At 35.8% G+C, this 25,155-nt stretch overlaps 1 protein-coding gene across 3 annotated transcripts in view; it reads right to left on the bottom strand.

The window, feature by feature from the left end:
* VRK2 (vaccinia related kinase 2) overlaps nucleotides 1-25,155 on the bottom strand; it is a 108,892-nt gene that overhangs the window by 13,823 nt on the left and 69,914 nt on the right. For all 3 annotated transcript variants that reach the window (XM_010862942.1, XM_010862943.1, XM_010862944.1), the window contains 5 exons: nucleotides 19,424-19,556; nucleotides 10,624-10,744; nucleotides 8,019-8,077; nucleotides 3,925-4,091; nucleotides 319-417 (listed from right to left, as the gene is read on the bottom strand). In XM_010862942.1, the coding sequence (XP_010861244.1) occupies nucleotides 319-417; nucleotides 3,925-4,091; nucleotides 8,019-8,077; nucleotides 10,624-10,744; nucleotides 19,424-19,556 (579 nt within the window). The remainder of the gene's footprint in view (nucleotides 1-318; nucleotides 418-3,924; nucleotides 4,092-8,018; nucleotides 8,078-10,623; nucleotides 10,745-19,423; nucleotides 19,557-25,155) is intronic.

Here is a 25,155-nt window from a genome sequence, read left to right as displayed (position 1 = left end):
TGGGCACCTACTGACCTGGGGAGTTCCTCTTTCAGTATCCTGTCATTTTGCCTTTTCATACTGTTCATGGGGTTCTCAAGGCAAGAATCCTGAAGTGGTTTGCCATTCCCTTCTCCAGTGGACCACATTTTGTCAGACCTCTCCACCATGACCCGTCTGTCTTGGGTGGCCCCACACGGCATGGCTTAGTTTCATTGAGTTAGACAAGGCTGTGGTCTGTGTGATCAGATTGGCTAGTTTTCTGTGAGTATGGTTTCAGTGTGTCTGCCCTCTGATGCCCTCTTGCAATACCTACCATCTTACTTGGGTTTCTCTTACCTTGGATGTGGGGTATCTCTTCAAGGCTGCTCCAGCAAAGCGCAGCCGCTGCTCCTTACCTTGGACCAGGGGTATCTCTTCAGGGTCGCCCCTCCTGACCTAAGTAAACAAACGTTTACTTCCAGTTATTTCCATTAATAGTATTTGAGGATTTCAAGAAGGCAGCTCAGTTTACCACAAACAGTTTATGATGCCTAATATTGGTAAAATCCTTCCCTTCTTTTTTTTTTTTTCAAAAAGATGCTATAAGTTTCTAAGATTCTTATGGTGATATGCTATCTTCCAATGCCTAAACAAAACATTTTTGTTATAGCTACTAAATTTAAAGGTACAACTGTGACCTCCCTGATCATCCAGTGGTTAAGAGTTCCCCCTTCCAATGCAGGGAATGTGGGTCTGAACCTTGGTCAGAGAACTAAGATCCCACATGCCTTCAGGGGAACTAAGCCTGCACGCTGCAACTACTGAGCCTGTGCACCTCGCTAGAGAGCCTGCGTGCCGTGGAGCCCATAGACCCTGGAGCCCACACAACACAACTTGAGAGAAACCCTGCAGCCCTACTGAAGAGCCCGCAAAGATTCCTCATGCCACAAATAAGAACTGATATCGCCAAAAATAAATATTTAAAAAATAAAAAAAAGGCGCAAAGCAAGCTGAGGGAAATAACATTTAAAAATTAAATATTCATAACTTTCGTTTGAAGACTGAATTAGAAACATTTTATTTATCTAATTATATATGTTTCCTTGTCTACTGACTTCTTTTTTTCAAGAATCTTTGTCCAAAAAGCACAAATCTGGAGTTCATTATTTATTCTGTTAAACAATTAGGTCCACGAATAGAGAAACAAGAAATGTTATTAGCTGCTAACAAGGGAATTCTGTCTAAAAAGAGAGAAATTTTGGGCCATGTGATTGATATTCATTCTGGACTTAAAAATGATTTTTGTTATGGAAGCAATGAACTCTGGAAACTATCCTGTTCTTGATCATTCAGGAGAACTGAGTTCAGGACAGTTTATATTATCATACTGTGTTTTTGATCATCTTCAAGTCTGGGTTTTGCAGCATTTCAAAATCTGTAAACTTAATTTAAAAATAAAAAGATACTTAAGGTGTGGTCACATATGGTGAATCTATATACTATAATTATTAAATATATTCAGTTCAGTTCAGTCACTCAGTCGTGTCCGACTCTTTGTGACCCCATGAACCACAGCACGCCAGGCCTCCCTGTCCATCACCAACTCCTGGAGTCCACCCAAACCCCTATCGATGGAGTCAATGATGCCATCCAACTATCTCATCCTCTGTCATCCCCTTCTCCTCCTGCCCTCAATCTTTCCCAGCATCAGGGTCTTTTCAAATGAGTCAGCTCTTCACATCAGGTGCCCAAAGTATTGGACTTTCAGCTCTAACATCAGTCCCTCCAATCAACACCCAGGCCTGACCTGCTTTAGGATGGACTGGTTGGATCTTCTTACAGTCCAAGGAACTCTCAAGAGTCTTCTCCAAAACCACAGTTCAAAAGCATCAATTCTTTGGCACTCAGCTTTCTTTATAGTTCAACTCTCACAACCATACATGACCACTGGAAAAACCATAGCCTTGACTAGATGGACCTTTGTGGACAAAGTAATGTCTTTGCTTTTTAATATGCTGTCTAGGTTGGTCATATCTTTCCTTCCAAGGAGTAAGTGTCTTTTAATTTCATGGCTGCAATCACTATCTGCAGTGATTTTGGAGCTCAGAAAAATAAAATCAGCCACTGTTTCCACTATTCTCAAAATACTAGAGAAATAAAGTCAATGTTCAATAAATATTGATCTGCTATGAAGTATATCCTGATTCATCTCAATTTCTATATACTGAGGCTGATCCAACAGAAATTAACTAAAGTCTTAAGAATGCATATTATTCTTAATGTTTTCTTTTTACTCATAATCAAAATGCTCTAATAAAAAAGGAAATACAATATTTTTGGTTGAGGCTCATTGGAAAAAAATGTTTTATGTTCTATCTCTGCATATAAAAAATGGTTTCACAGCAAACCACTGAATTTGATGAAACTGAAAATTCTGGTGGATAATAATTAGAATTTTATATCAGAGGATATAGCTATCAGTTTTTTAAATGGCTTCTTTTATATTTCCATTAAGTTTATGAAACTGAAAAACTACAAAAAAGGAAAAAATCTACTTAAATTAGTGTAGATTAAGTGGTGACCATTATTGCAAGGGAAATACTATGTCAAGGAAATGGCTCTTTGTTTTGTTGCAAAAGTGATAAAAACACAAAAGTCAATAAAACTGTTAAAATAAGTCTCAGTAATTACCAAGATCAAAATCCAGTGGCTTTTTATTAAACATGAACTTTTGTTCTGCCTTCTGCAATACGTAAATAGCGCTGACAATTGGTTTGTGAGGCACTTGCTACAATAAAATGTAATTGTATCATGAGAGAAAGGTGACAATCAGGAGATCATGAAAAAATTACATATTCTCACTGGTAGTTAATTAGCCATGCAAAACCTCCTCAAACAGATATTCTCTTCTATTAGGAATGATTACTATGCAGGCCTACAGATGTCAATACCACAGTCATTCAAATACTTCTTTCCCTACTAATTGAAGGTTGTAAAGCTCTGGTGCCAAGGTTTTGCTTCCAAAGAGCTAATTTATGACTAGAAGGATATTTTATGTCTTCAGTTGCAGCAGCTACAAAATTCAGCAAATCAGAACCATCTGTGCACTGATACTTGACTCACCATTCATCGAGCAGCCTATCAGTCACATTAGTTTGCATCTTGCATTCTTGGCTTGTGAACACTTATGATGATCCAAAGTTCAGAAGAAATATTAAAAATGAATGGCATCCTGACCCTACCCCAATGTACATGCATCAGGAAACAAAGCCCTCCCCATTTTTTTTGCACATGAGCAGTGTCACGGCAGGGCTGAACATCTAGCTGCCTGTCCAGTAATGTTGATAGCAGTCTCAGGTTTCCCTCATCCTCTTAAAAATGTTTCAAGTTTTAATTCTTTTCTGTTCTTTCCAGTTCTAATTCTTTTTTTAATTTTTAGTGCTGCTGTGAGGGAGTCAGTTGGAAGATAAAGTGGAAGGCAAAACTTTAAAAAATAACTTATTTCAAAAATTGTTTTTACACATTGAAATATCAACACATACAAATAACCTGGTAAAATCTAAGAATATTATTATTACCACCAAATTATGGCCGAACAAGTAAGCAAAAGCAGAGGGATGACTAAAGAAAATCTGAAGGAAAACAGAAAAAAAAAAATATTTTTCATGAATAAAGTTGGATTAGCCTTTAATATCTTACTCTAGTCCTATCTCTATGATATTAGTGACTGCTTTATTTATTTAATAATATACAACGGGGCACACAGGTTCTACTATTTTTCTCTAAAAGACAAGTCAAAGGGACCTTCAACAAAATTTCTTGGAGCTCAGTTAGGGGATACAGGAATTAGAAATTATAAGTAAGAAACAGGACTGTCAGACTCATTCTGACACCTAAAATAACTTCATTTGGTAGATAAGCTTCAGAGAAGGTCATCATTGGATTGCAGGAACTGTTACTTACCTTTTGATTGTCTGGAGCATGCGTATTTAAGCTGTCTCCTTTAGTGCAAAACTCCAGTGGTCCTAAAGGTATTCCACTTGGGTTCAGAATTTTCTTGAGCATTTGATAGTCTGGCTTTTCATCATATGCTAAATTATGAGCACATACCAAATACTGGGCTATTTCACCTGTGAAGTGTTAAGTTTTTTAAATATGTCATTCATAATAGGCAAAAGTTGTCAAGACTTCAGTATTCTCAAAATCTCGGTTGTTTTTCTCTTACACCAGAACGTGCATGTGCACACATACATCCTCTATGAAGAATCTAAGAGTGAACAACTCAATGTAAAGTACTTTTAAATGATACCCAAACTTGACTGACATAAACTGACCTACAAATTTGACAGGATGGAGAAACAGGTGGGCTTTTATTTACATGTCTTTGTTGATAAAGTTTGTAATTCACTCATCAAAGGAAGCCATTGAAAAACTATAGTTAGTGATTTGAATTTATGGGGTGCAACTACTAAGAATTACATGAATAATAGACTAGCCATGCTTCACACTTTTTTCCTAACATTTTCAAAATTCAGTTAAAAATAAGTTTTTTTTTGAAGTTTTAAAAATTCAGTTAGGAATACTTACTATCGACCTCCTTAAAGGAAAAAAAAAAAAAAAATCACTGAAAATTTTAATTAAGGCTTTGATTTTGAAAATACAACAGTACATTTAGAAATGACCTTGAATTCTATGGTTTTAGCCATGACTGACTTTAGGATTTGCCGATATCAGGTCTCCCATACCAATCTAGACCAGTGCAATCACAGCATAATCTTTCTGATATAGAGCACAAGGATGAGAAGTTGCCATCTTTTATTTCTTCTCTTCCCCAGAACAGTGTAGTAATCTCCCCACGAGAAAAAAAGCTGCCAACTACAAACTTTTAAATACATTCAGCACGAACAGAATCCGTAACCAAAATGACGAATACAACCACTGTAAAACAAACGTAGTTTGCATTTTTGCTTCAGGTGGAGGTTCAGTCTGAGATACAAGTAAGTGATAATACCATACACTATCTAAAAACTGGCATGTTTTCATTTGTTCAAAGATGTTTACACTCCATAAACTAGTTTTTACAAGGCTTTCCTCTTCAAAAACTTATTACTAACCCAGACACAAGGAGCTCTTACTTTCTCACTAAGTTGTTTATATCCTATGGTGGGGAAGTTGGGGAAGCTTTGTGAGTTGGAAGAAGTAACTGCCTAAAATTTTGCTCCCCTCCAGGTCTACCTCCTTTCAAGCAGGGAACTGCAGAGGCACTGGGTATCACTCCCGACAGGGAAAAATTCGAAAAGAACAGTCATCATCTCTCCCCGCAAGGAATGTCAGAGAGTGACCATTTTACACCGTATTGTCCACAACTATTTTCTAGGAGCAGAAGGCTACTATGGATAAACTGAAAACTCTTGTCTCCAGAGTTTGTTTTTTTTGGCATTTTGGAAACTGTGGCAATTCTGCAACCTCCTTTTTCCTCTTGAATGTATAAGATGTCAAAATTCTGTTACCTACCATTTGCTCAACCAGGATCTATAACTAGCAAGTGCTACAGCTTCATCAAAGTTATATCTCATGTTTCCAGAAGCCCTTTAGGGGGCATCCGATTCTTGAAGAGATGAACAAAACAAAAAAAGATTAAATTATATTCACTACCATTTTAATATAAATATTAATGTAAATATTCTGCTGTTCTTTAAGATTGGTAAGCCTGGTTTGGTATGCTGTGCTTAGTCGCTCAGTTGTGTCTGACTCTTTAAGTCCCCATGGACTATAGCCTGCCAGGCTCCTCTGTCCATGGGGATTCTTCAGGAAAGAATACTGGAGTGGGTTGCCATGCCCTCCTCCAGGGAATCTTCCTGACACAGGAATTGAACCAGGGTTTCCCGCATTGCAGGCGGATTCTTTACCAGCTGAGCTACCAGGGAAGCCCTACGATGCTATCAACCAGAATATCCCAAATGGAGAAGAGAGCTGAATATGTGAATATGCTGGGCATAGTTTTCACAAATCATTGTTAGAAGACATGGAAGACTCCTGGTGCTCTACCAGTTGACTGCAGCTGTGCTGGAAAGCCTTCGTGGATCTGGGCTTTAAAAAAATGAGGTACCATGAGGTAGGAGAGGAAGAAAAAGAGAAGAGCCACCTCTGTTACGAATTTATTATGATAAACCTGATGCTCAGACAATTGTGATATAGTACTGGTTTTAAATGTTAGCGTTTCAAGATCTAGATTTATTATATTAGGTACACCTTTTAATTTACTAGCATATTTCCAGAGCTATAAAACAAAATGCTTTGAGTAGTATGAAATTATGATATTCTTGAATCATCTGCTTTTTAAGCTAGTGAAATATTAAGTATCATTAGTATCATTTCAAGAGACAGAAACTTTTGAAACTATTATTATTACACTGAGTGGGACATGCATGCTGCAAACTTCTCAGCTGTTTTATATCATAAAATGTCTTAGTAGCAAACCTTTTGTAAATCAGATTAATTCTCATGCTAGTAATACCCACTTCTCCTAAGCACAAACAACTTGAGACTTTCAGTTAATCATAAAGTTTCAACATTTTGTGCTTTAAAAATAGAAATCTGCATTTTATAAAATAACTATATAGACTCAAACAAATGGTTTGTACTGAAAAAGAGGAGCCTGGCACTCCTCCTACTGTTTCTCATCGTTCAAATCTCATCTCTAGCAACAGCAGTGTCCCAGAACACACACTGGTCCATAGGCATTTATTGTGTATGATTCAGGGCACCTGGGCTTTCTTTTCTAATCCTAAACTCAACAGTTTACTTTTTAGGCAGGAGGGACAATAAAAGACAGATACACAATTAAATTTTTTTTTTTTTTTTTAACATTTCATCTCTCATTTTGCTGTCTTATTGAGTAAAATGAAAGCTGTACGATTTGGTAAAAATGCCAATAAGAATATTAGCCAAAAATGAATATTGGCATATTGACGGAGTTACTCAGTGGAGTTACGTTACATAAACAAAAAGCTTTCATCTTGCAGCCCATCCCCACCAATGAGAATACTACTGTCCCATTTGAGTGAAGCAGCAGCAAGACTCATACGGGGCAGACTTATGGGACTTGGGAAATAGAAGTGGGAAAGCACGGCTGGTTTGTTTGTTTCCTATGGAAATGAAAATTCTGGTTTCTGGTCAAAGAAGGGCTGTAAGTATAAGTTTAAAATGATTTAACTCTACTTTCAAACTCTCATGTGGAAACTGATACTATTTGACCTTCTCTAGACAGTCAGTGTACATATTTGCTTTCATAAGTCAGCTAAAAGCTAACTGAAATTGCCCGATACAAATAGAGATCAAGATTCACTCTGCTTATCTTCTCGGAAAGAAAGCAAACCGGACGGCAGAAGCAGGCTCTGTTCTGTGAGGCAATCTAACTCGGCTGTTAAATTGGGGCTGAACAATGTGCCATGCAGCACTTGGGTAATTCTGAATCGCCTTGCTATTTTTACTGACAGTGCTACCAATTAAAGAATTCCAAAACGGTCTATACTAACATGAAAGAGAAACCCATTTAATGACATATACTTTGAATCCCCAGGTCACATGCCTTGCCAAACCAACAAAAAAATTTTTTTCAGGTTGCTGGGTCAGACTATAATCCAGGTCTAAACAGCATTCAAATGTTTAATAGTTTGCTTTTTTAAATTATTAATTGAAAGCAGTCTTTCCTTAGATCAACTTTATCTTCAGAGAAACAAAACCAGAAAGTCCACTCTAGAAATACCAGATATAGTAGGCCATTGAACTTGTGCACAATTCCCCAAGCATACATCTGAAAGAAAGCAGTGCCATCAGCAAAGCTGAGAACACTCCCTGAGCAAGTTCTTGCAGCATTCTTGTGTCCTAATGAAAAGAGGATCTAAAAGTTCTCTTCTCTAGCCACCTATTTGGAACCCTGGGGGGTTTCTTCCCACCACTGTGGGAAGGGGATTGGGTGCAGAAAAAGTGACGAGTGACACATGCAGTGACCTGGAAATCCTACAGGGGGAGATAGAAGTTATCATTTGACTTACGGCAGCTGCTTCCGGAAGGAGCCCATTGAAGTACCGACTCAGGGAGCTCATCCAACAGACTGAAACAGAGGAGAGTAAGGCACAGTGAATTTTGTTTGCAATCCTGTGACATGCTGTTTTGATCAGAAAACAAAACTTGTTGATGGGTCACTAATAGTGTGACTTTCCATACTTTTTTTTCCTACCCACCTGTACGGGATAAGGGAAATCCCTCAAATCTCACTGATCAATTTTATATCAATCACCTAGAAACTAAACATAGAAATACAGTATAAATGCTTTAATACAAGGTCTGTATATGCAAATGTAGAAGTAGGGATACATGGTTTTTTTGTAAAAATCTCAAGAAAAAGATATGTGGAAAAATTTTACCTGGATTTACAAAATATTTTTCCTCATGTATTTACCACTGGGAAGGGGTAAATTATTTCCTTTTTATGTATATTGTTCTTCACTGGGCAGTTTTTTATGCTATGCTATCCCTGGTGGCTCAGACGGTAAAGAATCCATCTGCAATGCGGGAGACCTGGGTTCAGTCTCTGGGTTGGAAGATACCCTGGAGCAGGGCATGGCAACCCACTCCAGTATTCTTGCCTGGAGAATCCCCATGGACAGAGGAGCCTGGCGGGCTACAATCTTTGCGGGGTCACAAAGAATTGAACACAGAACTGAGCAATGAAGCACAAGATTAAACAGATTAATAAGAAATAGCCCCCCCAAAACCCATTATTCTAAGACTTTTCAGTGTTTTAGACTGAACAAGTACAAATCTCTTAAGTTGCTTCAGCCACAAATATATAAACACTCAACTAAAATTACTTATATGAACAATTCACTAACTCAGGCATAGGCACAACTGCAACAGTAAATGTACTGATCTAATATTACCTGATGTCAGGAACATAAAGGATGGAAGGGAGATACAATATGGTTGAATATGCAAGCCTGCCCTTATTGGGAAATTATGCCTTCTCAGCAAGTTGAATAAATTATGATTATGTACTATATAAGAAGTTTGAATATATTTATATCATAATTGAATATATATCTTATTAATATACATATATATGCCTTAATTATAAACTTCATAATACTAGCTTTACTGGTCAATAGCTTTATGCTATTAATCAGGCCAAAATAAATATATAACACAGGCAAGGGATCTAAAAATATAAATGGGGATTATATTTATTAGTATTATGTTTTATTATTTATATGATACCCTATTACCTTCAAATATATACATGCAGGCATATTCATTAAAGAGATCTACAATGAACACATCTATACATGCATATTGATAAAAGACCAAAAAAAAATCTGTAAGTCTGTGAATATCTGTAAGTCTTGTGAAAAGAAAAACATATATATTATCATTAGAATTAATATGCTAGTTTTTTTAATAAAGCATTTTATTTAAATTAGATAAACTGAGGTGAGAAATTGGAAACCAAGACTGCTTACATGTGCCCATTACTGTGCTTTGACCCTGACTCACATATTGAAGAGCATTAGTTACCTGAGGGTGAGATGGACACATGAGTCACTGCAGTAAATAACTGACGAGATCGTTCTAATGCTGACATACAAACGTGTTAGTTGGGGTAAGGGACTAGAATGATCAAGACTGAAGTGGAGAGATATATCTTACAATATATGTCAGTATTTACAAATGCAATCTGTACTACTCTCTATCTGAGGGTTAGCTTCCCTCTCTGTTAAGAACTGATGTCACACTGAATTTGAAAGACTGATTTCTAAGGATTAGTTACCCCTTCGGTAAACTTCTGTTGTGAATTGTCTTATTTAAAATACAGCAGCTTTCTCCAATCATGATATTATATCTGTACATAACTACTGTTGAGAATATCTTGGTACGTAATGAAAAATTGACTATGCTGTGTTATAAGCAATTGACTTTTTCTTAGGCCTGATCAAAAGGCCTAAGAAAAAAGTGAGAAGAACAGTAAAAGAGTAACCCACTCTGCTCTTATTCTAACCTATTTCTCATGCTAATAGAGGTTAGGTGATAAAAATTGAATGTGGAGTATTATAAATGTTTATGTGGCTGCAAAATGATCTCTTGGATAAACATCTCATATACAAATTTTGTTTGTTTCTTCCTTAAGAAACCGAACATTCTCCCTCCCAAAACACAGGATTAAAAAGAAGTATGTTCTTCTCACTTGAAAAAATAAGTCCTGTTTGTCCCACTCCACCCTGTTGCTTTGCACAGTTAATATCAATCACACCAAGCTACCAAGCTCACACTAACTCCATGTACTTGTACAATGATAATTTGAAAATTCTCTTCCTTGAAAATACCACCACCTAGAATCTAAGCTTTGGAAAACACCCTGTGAAGTAACAAATATTTCACTTTATATTTTGCATTACAACTCAATAGATGTGATTTCATAGGTGTTAGCTTAATGGAGTGTATGTCTGTAAGCTGTTTGGTTTTTTTAAAATATTTTTCAAATTTAAGAAATTTGCTTTGGCTATCATGTTAGTTGAATGGCAGTCTTTTCTGGGATATTAACTTGCTTTAGTGTATCCTTTCAGCCCTGGTGCTGTAAATGATGGAATACTTGAAAATATGTACTTTGTTTTCGCAGCCTGGACAGCTACAGGGTCCTGCAGGTTCCTTTCCCAGGGCAGTCTCCCACATAACCACCGCAGCAGGCAGTAGCCGAGGATCTCAAGGTCACTTCGTCTGGACAGGGCTATAGGAATAAGCATTAAGACAGAAAGATGAGGGATAAGCAAGTTTTGAGAAATAGAGAAATCACTGAATGAACTACCACTGATGAAATATGAAAAAGCCAAATGGGCGATGTGTTTTGTTTGTTCAGCTGGAGAAAAGCTTAAACGCCCAGGCATTTGGCCCCAGTCCACAGACAGGCAGTGACTTGTTGCTGTTGAAAGTAAGGGTCAGTTTCCTCACCTCCTCCAACTTCATCCTTCCTTAGTCTGGCCTGTCACATGAACTTGATCTCCATGGCCTCTGACATGATCCAGACAACCCATAACCTGGCACCAACACTTTCTCAAAGAGCCAAGCAGTAAAACAAAGAAATAAATGTCTGCAGCTAAATTGCTAACATATGTTCCAGGAAGTCCATGGGGTCTGCATTGGTCATGCAGAGACCCTTCGAGTGCAGACTAAACATTGATGGCCTTTCCTGTTCCACTCGAACTAGTAGCCTTTGAAATTGGAAGAATATGACAAAACTGCCATCTAGTGTGCAGTATTAAAATACAGGTCTTAAGACTTTTCAATTAAATGAGAGTACAGGAAAAATACGCCTGTTTTGTGGGTACACAGATCTAGAATTTTATGAATATAATTTTAGATATAAGCAGTGCTATGGTGAAATTCTGGTCAAACATCCTGAAAGAAAAAAGGTAAAGCAATAGAGTGCGTGAAGGATGAAGGTGGAGGTGGTGGGAAGTAGATTTTAAAGCAAAATAGAGGCTTCCAGAATTTAATATAAGATGGCTTTTCATTTAAAAAATACAGTAAAAGAATACTTTGAGGTCACTGTAAAATCACTTATGTAAAATTACTAAATGACAGACTAATTTCATGATAATTTTATGTGTTTTTTTTAAGTAGCTGATTTCAAAAGGACAATGAAATCTAGTAAAATATCAAAATGTAAAAAATATTACTGAAATAATGATCAAAACATTAACAAAGTCCCACAAAATAAACTCATTTTTATAACCATTCCAAATTGTTATAAAACAATAGGTCGGCTTAGATTTCTACCATGATTTGAATGTTCACCTGTGTAGGGATATAAAATCTCCTAAGTGTAATTCATGGCTGCTAAACCTGCTGTAAACAGGTATCCTGTTTTATTATCTTTCATTAAATATACTCTGAAAAGTCACTCAGTAAACTCAGTTTTTAATTTTAAAAGTCGTCTACTAAGAACAATGTTGCTAGCACACCATAACTACTTTTGGTCACCATACGTAAGTTATTATAAAAGCAGAAGACAAGATTAGCTCTCACACATACTCTATCTTAACTGCTATTAGAGTACTGGATTATTAAAGGCCCTTCAATGGAGTAGAATGCAACAGTCTCATGGGTATCATTTCCTTTCTGCACAGCTTCAACAATGTCCTAATGCAAGACTTGGCTCCCCTATTAAAATAAAAACACAATCTCTACCATGCTGTTTTGCAGTGATTTCTTCAGTAATAAATCTCCCATTAATAATGGAATGGTTCCATTTGTACAGATGTGTTCACAAGTCCCTTTCCCATTATGGCAATTTCTGATTACTACTACTTAAAAAAATTCACATCCTCTAATTTTCAAAAAATTATATTCTGGCACCTGTTTGGACAATATAGGCTACCCACAAGAGACCCTCTGAGAAAAAACAACCAGAATTAAAATAGAATGAACATTTCCAGCCACTTCCCTCAACCCTCCAACTGAGGGATTAATTGATATGAAGCTGTAAGTAATGACAAGTCATTTAGATTCCTGAAGCCAATCTTTCATAAACTGGTCTTCATTTGAAATAGCCCTTTGAGAATTAACTTTACTTCACTAGTATAGTTCAGTCTTACCTAATTAAACTATGGCATCACACTTTTCAAATTTTTATTTACTTTTACTACATATATACATTAATAACTATGGTTAGGTAAATGTTTTACCACTGTTTCCACTAAGTTCTACAGATATACACGTAATGTTAAAGAAAAAATTCTACAGTAACTCTTTCCCACTATTGAACGGTGAGATGACAGGATTAAAAATGCTTCCAAGCACACACCTCTCCCTGAAAACTCCATCTCAGGGAAACAAACTGCAAAGTGTGATGTGTTTACTTGAGAATCTAAACTCTAAGACCGTACCAACGACTATGTCATCTCTCCATCTACTACATACAGAAGAGCATTTTTAACACTGGTTAAATTAATTAAAATATTTTGGATGACAATATTAGCATCTATGAGTGGGTATGTAATTAACACAGTAAATTGATCATATATCTAAATTTAATGTAGATGTACTTTAAACAAAAGATAGATAATATAATATCTGTTGAATCTAGGAATCGAACATTTGGATATTTACTGTATTATTCTGTTATTTCCTGTATATCTGACAACAAAATGCTGAAAATTAAAAAACAAGAGTTGATCACCGCTGAAGAAGACAATATCTAACTATGAAAATATTTTTTAATTTGAAAGCTGAAACATATGTTATGGATTATTTTATTTCTGTATAATTTATATTTCTGTATAATTTATTATAATACATAAAGTTTATCAGGTGCACTTGATAGTTAATATAATCATTAACAGCATATTTTCATATATATTTCCTATATGTAAAGTCATACTTTTACTTATGGTATTACTGCTTGGAAATATAGGAAAATTTAGTTATTAATATTTTTCTTCTACATTCTCATGTCACTTTCTAAATATAAATTAGCATCCAATTTTTACTTTGCTTTTTAATATGGTGGTGTTCTCAGTTGCTCAACATTTCTAAATGATTATTGCCAAGAGAAACACCCCCCAAAAAATGTACAGGTGGAGTGGGACTTGAATTCTATTTCCCTAGAAAGCAGATACCAGAAACAGCTGACACTAGAATACATAACTAAAATAAAAACAATCCATGTGATTTATGAAGCTGCTACTGTGCCAGACACTCTAACTGCTTTTATCTTATTTAATCATCTTAATAATAACATGAGGTAAGTATCATTAACCTTGTTGACAAATAAGAAAACAGAGTCTCAGAGAGGTTAAACAACTTGCTCAGTATCACAGAGCAAATATTCACAGAGCTCTGCACTGAAATCCAAAGCGTTCAGAATCCAAAGCCAACACTCAAATCTGCCAATTACTTTGCCTCCCTTGTTAGTTTTAACACCATTTAGACAACATTATATATACTGCTTCTATAGTTAGGGAAGTATTTGAAGCAGGTATTTTAACTTAAAACTCCAAAAGATATACTGACCAAAGACAGGTATACTGGCAAGGAAGAAATAAGCAGCAGACCGAGGTCTAAGCTGCAGCACTAACAAAATTTTTCATGCAACCAAACTTTCATGAAACTATTTGTTTAAAACTACTTCATTCTGATGAAAAAGACTGTCTAGTTAAAACATTAATTTATAAAGTGTTAAATGGTTCTTCCAAGCTGGAACAGAAACAACAAAGAAATCACACTGGAGAACTGGTCCTTACTATGAAGATAAACTGCAGTAAACTTATCTGGGTGAGATTCACCAAATGGAATGAAAGAATTGGGAGAAAAAGAAAAATATCAGTGTTAATCCCCAAATGGATCTGATTATTTGCCTAACATGTTTTCTATATAGACAACAGTTTTTTTCTTATATAGAGTAACATTACAAAGTAGGAGGAAAAACAAGTTTTTGTAGGAAATAATAAAATGAACCTGAAAACTTCTGCCTTAAGCAAACAGGGTTTAATTGCTCAAAATACTAGTTTATATATTCAGAAATGACAATAGGAAAGCAGAAAACATCTCAGTAAAACGCTTGTCTGAGAAGTGAATTGTGACTATATGCAGAACAAATTTAAAGGTTACTCTTGTTTTTCCAACTAGTAACCTATGTTATTTTTTATTTATTTTTTAACCTATGTTATTTAGTAGTTTTTCCAATTCAGATATAAAAAGAGCTAGGGAACTTTAAGGTGGCTCCAATTTACTGCAATTAGGATATTAGGAAAGTAGAATGCAATGTGTCACATTTCAAATAAATAAAATCAGGGCTCTCATTTCTTCAGTACCTTTTAAATCCTAGGCCTTAGTTTTTGATGAAACACTACTGTGTGATCTCAGGAGAAGTTATCCAACAGAGCAAAGGTATCTTACATTTGGGCAACGTGTATTCTTAACCCAACCAAACAGTTTAAGATCTATGCCAGGACTTTGAAAGTCTTGTCTAAATGTCAAAATTGGGTTATGCCACATAGAGGGAATAGTGCCTTCATTAACATTTATTTGTACATCAACCAAGGAGTATTTATAGCAGTGAAATTTACTTAAAAATAAAAATCAACGGTATGTTTTTCTGACTACTAGTAGATTCAATAGTAACTTGAAGGTTTACCTTAATATCTTATAATTGAAAAATGGGTTCCCTTTTTTGAATTATTGTTTAGGAAGTTAAATATTGTGTAAACCATGTCATTTCCCCAAGTTTGGTAGCATGAAAACACATTCGCAGTTTATCTCACATATATTTTGTAAGTTGGAGTGCCATATTAGAGTGAAATGCAGCCATGCAGGAAATAACACAAGACTTGGATTTCATAAACTGTAGCAATTGGCAAAAAAATTTAAAAGTATGCAATATAGTTCTTTCCTTGATACTGAATATATCATATAAACAAATGGACATTTAAAATGCAATTTAGATATCACATTGTATGGTCATCAATGATGTCAAATTAAAACAGGTATTATACACTCAATGCACAGGTCTGAAGTATTTAAAAAAGCTCAATATGTTAAGTGCAGTATATCTCTAGAGAAATTAGGTATTGACTGCATGCCTCAGTGAGCAGAAAAATCTACAAAAATCCATACCACACATTGATCCCAATATTGCTTTTTAACATTACTAAGAATGTAACAAATTTTAAAATAGTGTATTTGACACAGATATAATTCCCTTTAATTATCAGGCAACAAGCCCAAAAATATGTCAATGTTTATACATGTTGGTTTTTATGAATAAAAGATTAATAATAGATGAGATAAGCCCAACATGTATTACTCTAATTTTACACTAAATGAAGCACTTCAGCCACTCAAAAAACACTTCTAGGTCATATAAGAGAACTGAGTTTAGAAGAATGATTACAATTTGAAAAAATACAGATATATACATGTACAATAGCTCAAGAATAGTTATCTATCCATTCACCCATCTGTTCATTCACCTTTATATATCTCTATTCATATTTTTACTTATAATAATACAAGCTACCCTCCTTTTACACAGTTGAACTAAAAATGCTTATGTAAAACTGATGACTGGCACCTTATACAAATTTATTATGAAAACCCAACTATTAATAATCCACAGAAACATGAGAGTTAGCTTCAGTTTCTGAATAACCACTACAAAGGTAACAGACCAGACAGTCTGACCAGGTTAGCAATATATCTGTTAAGTGTCTAATCCATAAGTCAGTCTTACATTGAAGGCTGGGTATTTCCCAGGGCCTGATCAAGCCAAGATAAACCTAAAACATAACAAATGCTCTGACAACTAGAGATTCTATTTTCTAGTGATAACTTGTTTTGCTCTTTATGTTTTCCCTTGCATTATCTGTCTCAGTATTTATTTGATCTCATAGCTGCACTGGTATAGAAAAGATTTTTCTGAGATTAAACTACATAATGTATACTGAAAGTAAACACATTAATATTTATGAATCTGACCTTCTGCATTTACCTACAGGATTTATGGCCTTGTTTATACTAGTTTCTAGATAGGACTAAATGATTACTTCATTTTGAATAAAATCCTAAAGTGAAATGTTTTATTTTGGAAAATTAAATCTAAAACATTAGGAATGAATAGTATTCAAATATTTCAGCAAATGTGTGTACATGCACATCTATGCATCTGTGTGTGGAAGTATGTATGTGTGTACACATATATGTGAAGGCATATGCATATATATGTATACCTGTATATGTAAATACAGATATGGGGAGAACTTTACTGTATACTCTATTTTTAATGCATTAAGGGAATCTAATTTTTATAGAAATCTTTTTAAACCTGTGCTAAAAATGAATATTCACTCCAGGTTATAACTTTTCAGCAAATCCCAAAAATAGGTAGTGGAGGTTCCAACCTGAGTAGCCTTCCCAAAGAGGTAATATCTTTCTATTACTATTCTCAGTTCATTCTTCTCTCCAAAGACCTAGCATGGTGAAATCTACCCAGCTCATCAACATGTACTATTATTTGGGGAGCAAAAAACTTAAATACACTACAGAATAAAATATTGTTCAAATCTTTCATGAAGGTAGCATAATGAAAATATTTACCTAAACTATGGAATAACTGAGGAGGATTTTCAGAATTACCACAGTCCAAACAGTGATCAGACCAACATCCATCAACTCCACTTTCCCATTCCACAATCACAGTTATATTTATAATGGTCAAAATCTAATCACATCAGTATTAGAGCTACTGGTTGAACTTGGTGGCCCAATCATAAGTTAACATCGTCAATAATGTAATTGGACCAATGCTTAAGAGTCTGTATGATGAATTTCCAGTTATACTACTATCAAAAAGTACTTTCAGGTCTCTAAATATTCTTTCATACTAATACATCTTGCAATAGTAAAGAACAAAATTCACTGAGAACTTTAAAAAAATAAAACATTATCAGTGAACACTTGACTTTTACATTCCTTGTCCTTAATCGCTCAGTCTTGTCTGAATCTTTGCGACCCCATGGACTACAGCCCACCAGGCTCCTCTGTCCATGGGGTTTTCCAGGCAAGAACACTGGAGAGGGTTTCCACTCCCTTCTCCAGAGGATCTTCCCAATCCAGGGATCAAACCCAGGTCTCCTGCACCGCAGGTGGATTTTTTTACCGTCTGAGTCACCAGGGAAGCCCTTAATTAAAGCCAGTGTCCCATTTATATCATTTTTAAAAGGCCATTTATTCATTAACAATGTTAATGGTGAAAAATAATACAATATTATTAAATTTCTGAGTGAAATCATTACTTTTTTAACCAAACTATCTTTGAAAAAAAATGCAGTGATTTCTGTTACTCTGATCAGGAGTTATATGAGCTAATTTCCAACCCCCCGAAATTTAACCTATGATTCTTCCTGAAAGGAAGAAGGTATACAACTGACACCCTTGTTCCACTTTTTCAGTGGCCAACCAGTCCATTCTGAAGGAGATCAGCCCTGGGATTTCTTTGGAAGGACTGATGCTAAAGCTGAAACTCCAGTACTTTGGCCACCTCATGCCAAGAGTTGACTCATTGGAAAAGACTCTGATGCTGGGAGGGATTGGGGGCAGGAGGAGAAGGGGACGACAGAGGATGAGATGGCTGGATGGCATCACTGACTCAATGGACGTGAGTCTGAGTGAACTCTGGGAGTTGGTGATGGACAGGGAGGCCTGGCATGCTGCGATTCATGGGGTCGCAAAGAGTAGGACATGACTGAGTGACTGAACTGACTGACTGACCTTAAACTACAGTGGGTTTTAAATGCCCTCGAAAATTATCAAGACCCTCTACATTACATGGTCAATGGTCCTTTTAATAGAAAAGGCAATGATATACAGTTGTTTGCACCAACAAAAACTTGTTAGAAAGTATCAGTTTAGGGTAACAGTTCAACAGCCATTAACAAGTGCAAATATCTAACTGCCTTTTAGTGAAAATGCGGTCCATTTGAAGCTGTTTAAAAATTATTTGTGTGGTTTAGTACATTTGAAAATACTTTTGTAAACAAAGTTTATGAATAATATAATTTTGAAAGCCAAAGTTTTTCAAGTCACCATTTTTTTTTTTACTAGCATAACATTAGAATTGACTTTTTGTCTTGCTGACAGAGCAACTAAGAAAGTACAGTTGCATTGACCATATTGATTGTGAACAAAGCAACCATCAGGGGGGACTCTGCACCATATATTTTCAATATTGAACTCCTACTTCCTTTTCCATGGCTTTCTGGGTCGGCTATTGGATTTGGACTGCAGTGTAATAAACAGCTAAGGTTTAATTAATGGTAAATGAATACAAGACATAGGTTATGACTTTAACTAATTAGGGAATTGTTGAATTAAGTCTGCCTTGGAATGCAAGGCAGTACAATCAATATCCAATAAAAGGACTATGTATGTAATTTACCTGCAAATGTGTTTCCAATACCATCAAAGTGAGTTTAAATAAGTAAGATATATGAAAGGTGACTAGGAGAGATTTCCACAAGTTAACACTTCATAGTTTCAGAAAAGACTTCCTTATTGTTGAGATGGTATCTTCTAAATCTCTGGTGAGAGCACAATGAAAAATATGAATCATTCTTCACACATGTACCTGCACCAAACCCGAAAGAGTTTAACGTAAACAACTAGTACTTTAGGCTGCTCCAAATGAGCAACAAATTTTGCTTACTTGACATCTTTTATTCTTTTTTCACTTGTCAAAAGTCTGTATCTCTTCTCTCAGTTAGAAGAGTATTTGTTGACATACAGGAATTCACTACTTTTGATAAAAATCTCACCACTGTTCTCATTCTTCAAACTGACCAGGCAAAAAGGTCATTTCATGGAGCCTTAGGACTTTGTTCTAATTTTTCTGAAATAAAAAAAAGAAACCTACCTACTCCCTTGTGGGCATCCAAGCTGGTAAACTCTATTGTCCCATTATGGCCTTTTTTAGGATTTTCCTGATACTGTTTGTGGTTCCCATTGGGACAATATCTGTAGGAAAGTCCATAATCTGCAAGATAAACCTGGAAGATGTGAACAGATAAATGAATAATGTTTTTGTCCTTTGAAAATTTAACCTTTATAATTAAGTCTTAAGAAACTGATAGGTTAAGAGAACCTCAGATCTGTATTTTATTAAACCAAACGGTGCCTTCAGATAAAATATATACAACTGGGGGCCATAACAATGAACTGTCTAACTTAAATCCTTACTTCAACATAGGCATATCTTGTTTCTGAGTTGACTTAGATTTTCATTCTTTTTATTCTGCTCTTAAATTCCCTTCCCTCCAGGTGGGCATGTAGATGTCATAAACCACAATATGTCTTTTTATCTATATTCATACAGCTTATGAGGATCAGCCTTTTTTCTTAGTAACCCCTCCCTGTAACATAAAACTATTTCAACAGGGAGGGGAGATGAGAACAATCTAAAAATAGTAAGCTAATATTACAGGAATCTCCATTAACAGGAAGCATAAAAACAGTGAACAGACTATAAGAGATAACTGTCAAAATTTAAAACAAAACAAAACAAAACAAAACCCAGCATCATGTTGTCCGTATTTCAGAATGGAACATCAATGCAGTACTTTTGGTCTTTCAGACCAATCTATATCATCACTGTTATCTTTGTAAGTCAGTCAGAATCTAAGCAGGGTATCCAAACAGAATATAGATTGTTGAAAAGTCAGATGGTAACTCAAGTGAATTTTCCTAAGGTTACTTTTGGAGAGAGAAAGAAGGGAGGGGAGAAGTAGTTTTACAGATAGACCATACACTGAATAGGGATATGTTATGATTAGACGTTTATTCTAACATATATCAGATGGTAAAGAGTCAGTCTGCATGCAGAACACCTGGGTTCAATCCCTGGGTTGGGAAGATCTCCTGGAGAAGGGAATGGCACCAACTCCAGTGTTCTTGCCTGGAAAATCCCACAGACAGAGGTGCCTGGCAGGCTACAGTCCAAAGTGGTGCTAAGAGTCATACACAACTGAAGCGACAGCATGCACGCACGTCAGCATATTATACTTTCCACATACATGTTACCATGATCCTCTCCCCTCTAAACCACTGGAAAAGAAAGCAGCTTCAACTTTTAAAATGGATTGTTTCACATGTATTTCTTTAAAATTTAGGGAATAAGGCAACACTTCACAATGTTCAGCTTTAAGACAATAGAGTATTAATATTATAATACAACTGGAATTTTAAAAGATACCTATTAAAAGAAAATTAAATTTTAATTGAAGTTGTTGGTTTCAGGACAGCCTAAGTAGAAGATATTCTGAACTTCAAAATATAAACAACACAGTTTCCTTCATTTGCTGAAGAACATAGCTTGCTAGATTGTATGAAAACATGATATTTCAGTTTTGTCTCTCACTCACAGATGCCATTTCTCAACATGGCTTCAGGAGTAACTGCCCAAAGTAACTGCACTTCAGAATCAGATGTAAAACTGGTTGCTTGCTTTCACTATTTATGATGCATTTTTATCTTTATTTGAGAACTAAATAGACTTCACTTTGCAAAGTAGACATCCTGAGAATGTAGATATTGATAGCAAATGGAAAGGCTCTCATTCAGTTCAACAGAGATATCAAAAGCTTTACAGATGAGAAAAAGCTAAGAGAATTCAGCATCACCAAACCAGCTTTACAATAAATGCTAAAGGATCTTCTCTACGTGGGAAACACAGAGAAGAAAAAGACCCTCAAAAACAAACCCAAAACAATTCAGAAAATGGCTATAGGAACATTCATATTGATAATTATCTTAAATGTAAATGAACTAAATGCTCCAACCAAAACATATAGACTGGCTGAATGGATACAAAAACAAGTCCTGTATATATACAAGAGACCCACTTCAGATCTAGGGACACATACAACCTGAAAGTGAGGGGAGAGAAATAGATATACCATGCAAATGGAAATCAGAAGAAAGCTGGAGTAGCAATACTTATACTAGATAAAAAAGACTTTACAAAGTAAAGACTGTTACTAGAGATAAGGAAGCACACCACATAATGATCAAGGGTTCAATCCAAGAAAATACAACAATTATAAATATTTATGCACCAAACATAGGAGCACCTTAATACATAAGGCAAATGCTAACAGCTATAAAAGGGGAAACTGAAAATAACACTTTAATAGTGGGGGACTTTAACACCCCACTTACATTAGTGGACAGAAAATACATGGACAGACCACCCAGAAAGAAAAAAACAAAAAAGAAAACACAAGCTTTAAATGACACCATAGACCAGATAGATTTAACTGCTATTTATAGGACATTCCACCTGAAAGCAGCAGAATACACTTTTTTTTCTCCAGTGCACACAAAACATTCTCCAGCATAGATCATATACTGGGTCACAAATCAAGCCTTAGAAAGTTTAAGAAAATTGAAATTTCATCAAGTGTCATTTCCATAATGCTATGAGATTAGAAATCAATTACAGGAGAAAAAAAAAAACCTGTAAAAAAAATCACAAACACACAGCAAAAAAACACACAGCATTAAATAACTAAGAGATCACTGAGGAAATTAAAGAGGAAATAAAAAAACTACATAGAAAAAAATGACAACAAAAACACAATGACCCAAATCTATGGGGTGCAGCAAAAGCAGTTATAAAAGGGAATTTTATAGCAATTCAATCTCATTTCAAGAAACATCTCAAATAAACAATCTAGCCTTACACCTAAAGCAAGCAGAAAAAGATGAACAGACAAAACTTAAAGTCAGTAGAAGAAATCATAATGATCAGAGCAGAAATAAACAGAAATGAAGAAATCAAGAGCAAAGATCAATAAAACTCAAAGTTGGTCCTTAGAGAAGATAAACAAAATTGATAAACTTTTAGCCAAACTATCAAGAAAAAAAGGGAGAGGACTCAAATCAATAAAATTAGAAATGAAAAAGAAAGTACAACTGACACTGCAGAAATACAAAGGATCATAAGAGACTAACAAGCAACTATATGCCAATAAAATGGACAACCTGGAAGAAACAGGCAAATTAATGGAAAGGTACAACTCTGCAAGACTAAACCAGGAAGAATTAGAAAATGTAAAGAGATCAATCGCAAGTAATGAAATCAAAACTATAATTAAAAATCTTCTAAGAAACAGCAGTCCAGGACCAGATGGCTTCACAGGTAAATTCTATCAAACATTTTAAGAGCTAACATCAATCCTTCTCAAACTCTTCCAAAAAATTACAGAAGGAGGAACACTCTCAAATTCATTCTGTGAGGCTACCATTAGCCAGACACCAAAACCAGACAAAGATATCATGAAAAAAGAAAATTATAGACCAGTATCACCTCATGCGAAGAGTTGACTCATTGGAAAAGACTCTGATGCTAGGAGGGATTGGGGGCAAGAGGAGAAGGGGATGACAGAGGATGAGATGGCTGGATGGCATCACTGACTCGATGGACATGAGTCTCAGTGAACTCCGGGAGTTGGTGATGGACAGGGAGGCCTGGCATGATGCGATTCATGGGGTCGCAAAGAGTCGGACACAACTGAGCGACTGATCTGATCTGATCTGATCACTGATGAACATAAGACACAAAAATCCTCAACAAAATATTAGCAGACAGAATCCAAGAGCACATTAAACGGATCAAACACCATGATCAAGTGGGATCTATCCCAGGAATGCAAGGATTCTTCAATATACACAAAGCAATCAATGTTAACACCATATTAACAAATTAGAGAATAAAAAAGCAATCTTCTCAACAGATGCAGGAAAAACTTCTGACAAAATTCAACACACGTTTATGATAAAAACTCTCCAGAAAGTGGGCACAGAGGGAATCTACCTCAACATAATAAAGGTCATATATGACAAACCCACAGTAAACATCATTTTCAATGGTGAAAAACTGAAAGCATTTCCACTAGGATCAGGAATAAGACAAGGATGTCCACTCTTGCCACTCATATTCACCATAGTTTTAGGAGTCCTAGTCATGGCAATCAGAGAAGAAACAGAAATAAAAGGAATATAAACTGGAAAATTAGAAATAAAACTGTTACTATTTGCAGATGACATGATACTGTACATAGACAATTCTAAAATCCTAAAAATGCCACTAGAAAACTACTAGAACTAATCTATGAATTTAGTAAAGCTGCAGGATACAAAATTAATGCACAGAAATGTCTTGCTTTCCTATACAATAACAATGGAAGATCAGAAAGAGAAATTAAGGGAACAATTCCATTCACCACTGCAACAAAAAGAATAAAATATTTAGGAATAAATGTACCTAAGGAAGCAAAAGAACTATACTCAAGAAAACTATAAAACACTAATGAAAGAAATCAGAGATGACACAAACAGATAGACAGATATACCATGTTCTTGGATTGGAAGAATCAACACTGTCAAAATGAATGTACTACTCACAGCAATCTATAGATTCCATGCAATCCCTATTATATTGCTAATGGCATTCTTCACAGAATTAGAAGAAAAATTTTTACAATTTTTATGGAAACACAAAAGACACCAAATAGCCAAAGCAATCTTGAAAAAGAAACACAGAGGCAGAGGAATTAGGCTCCCCAATTCTGAACTATAGTACAAAGCTACAGTAACCAAGACAGTATGGTATTGGCACAAAAGCAGAAATGTAGACTAATGGCACAGGATAAAAAGTCCAGAGATAAACCCAGGCACCTATGGTCACCTAATCTATGACAAAAGAGGCAAAAATGTACAATAGAGAAAAGACAGCCTCTTCAGTAAGTGGTTCTGTGAAAACTGGACAGTTACATGTTAAAAAAAAATGAAATTAGAACATCACCAAACACCATGCTGCTGCTGCTGCTGCTGCTAAGTTGTTTCAGTCATGTCTGACTCCGTGTGACCCCAGAGACGGCAGCCCACCGGGCTCTCCCGTCCCTGGGATTCTCCAGGCAGGAACACTGGAGTGGGTTGCCATTTCCTTCTCCAATGCATGAAAGTGAAAAGTGAAAGTGAAGTCACTCAGTCATGTCTGACTCTTAGCGACCCCATGGACTGCAGCCTACCAGGCTCCTCCATTCATGGGATTTGCCAGGCAAGAGTACTGGAGTGGGTTGCCATTGCCTTCTCTGACCAAACACCATACACAAAAATAAACTAAAAATGCATTAAAGACCTAAGCGTAAGACTAGACATTATATAACTCTTAGAGGAAAACCAAGGAAAAAGACTGTGACATAAACTATAGCAAGATCTTTTTTGACCTATCTCCTAATAAAAACAAAAATAAACAAATGGGACCTAATAAAACATAGAATATTTTGCACAGCAAAGGAAACCATAAACAAGAGGAAAACACAGCCCTTAGAATGGGAGAAAATATTTGCAAATGAAGCAATGGACAAAGGATTAATCTCAAAAATATACAAACAACTCATGGAGCTCAATACAAAAAAGCTGCCCAGGTGGCACAAGTGATAAAGAAGCCACCTGCCAATGCAGGAGACTTTTAAGAGACATGGGCTTGAACCCTGGGTTGGGAAGATCCTTTGGAGGAGGGCATGGAAATCCACTCCAGTATTCTTGCCTGGAGAATCCCAGGGACAGGGGAGCCTGGTGGGCTGC

This window comes from Bison bison, unplaced genomic scaffold (genome assembly GCF_000754665.1).
Source record: "Bison bison bison isolate TAMUID 2011002044 unplaced genomic scaffold, Bison_UMD1.0 scf7180017864486, whole genome shotgun sequence".
Classification (NCBI taxonomy): Eukaryota; Metazoa; Chordata; class Mammalia; order Artiodactyla; family Bovidae; genus Bison; species Bison bison.
This window is presented reverse-complemented; position numbering and strand designations above follow the sequence as displayed.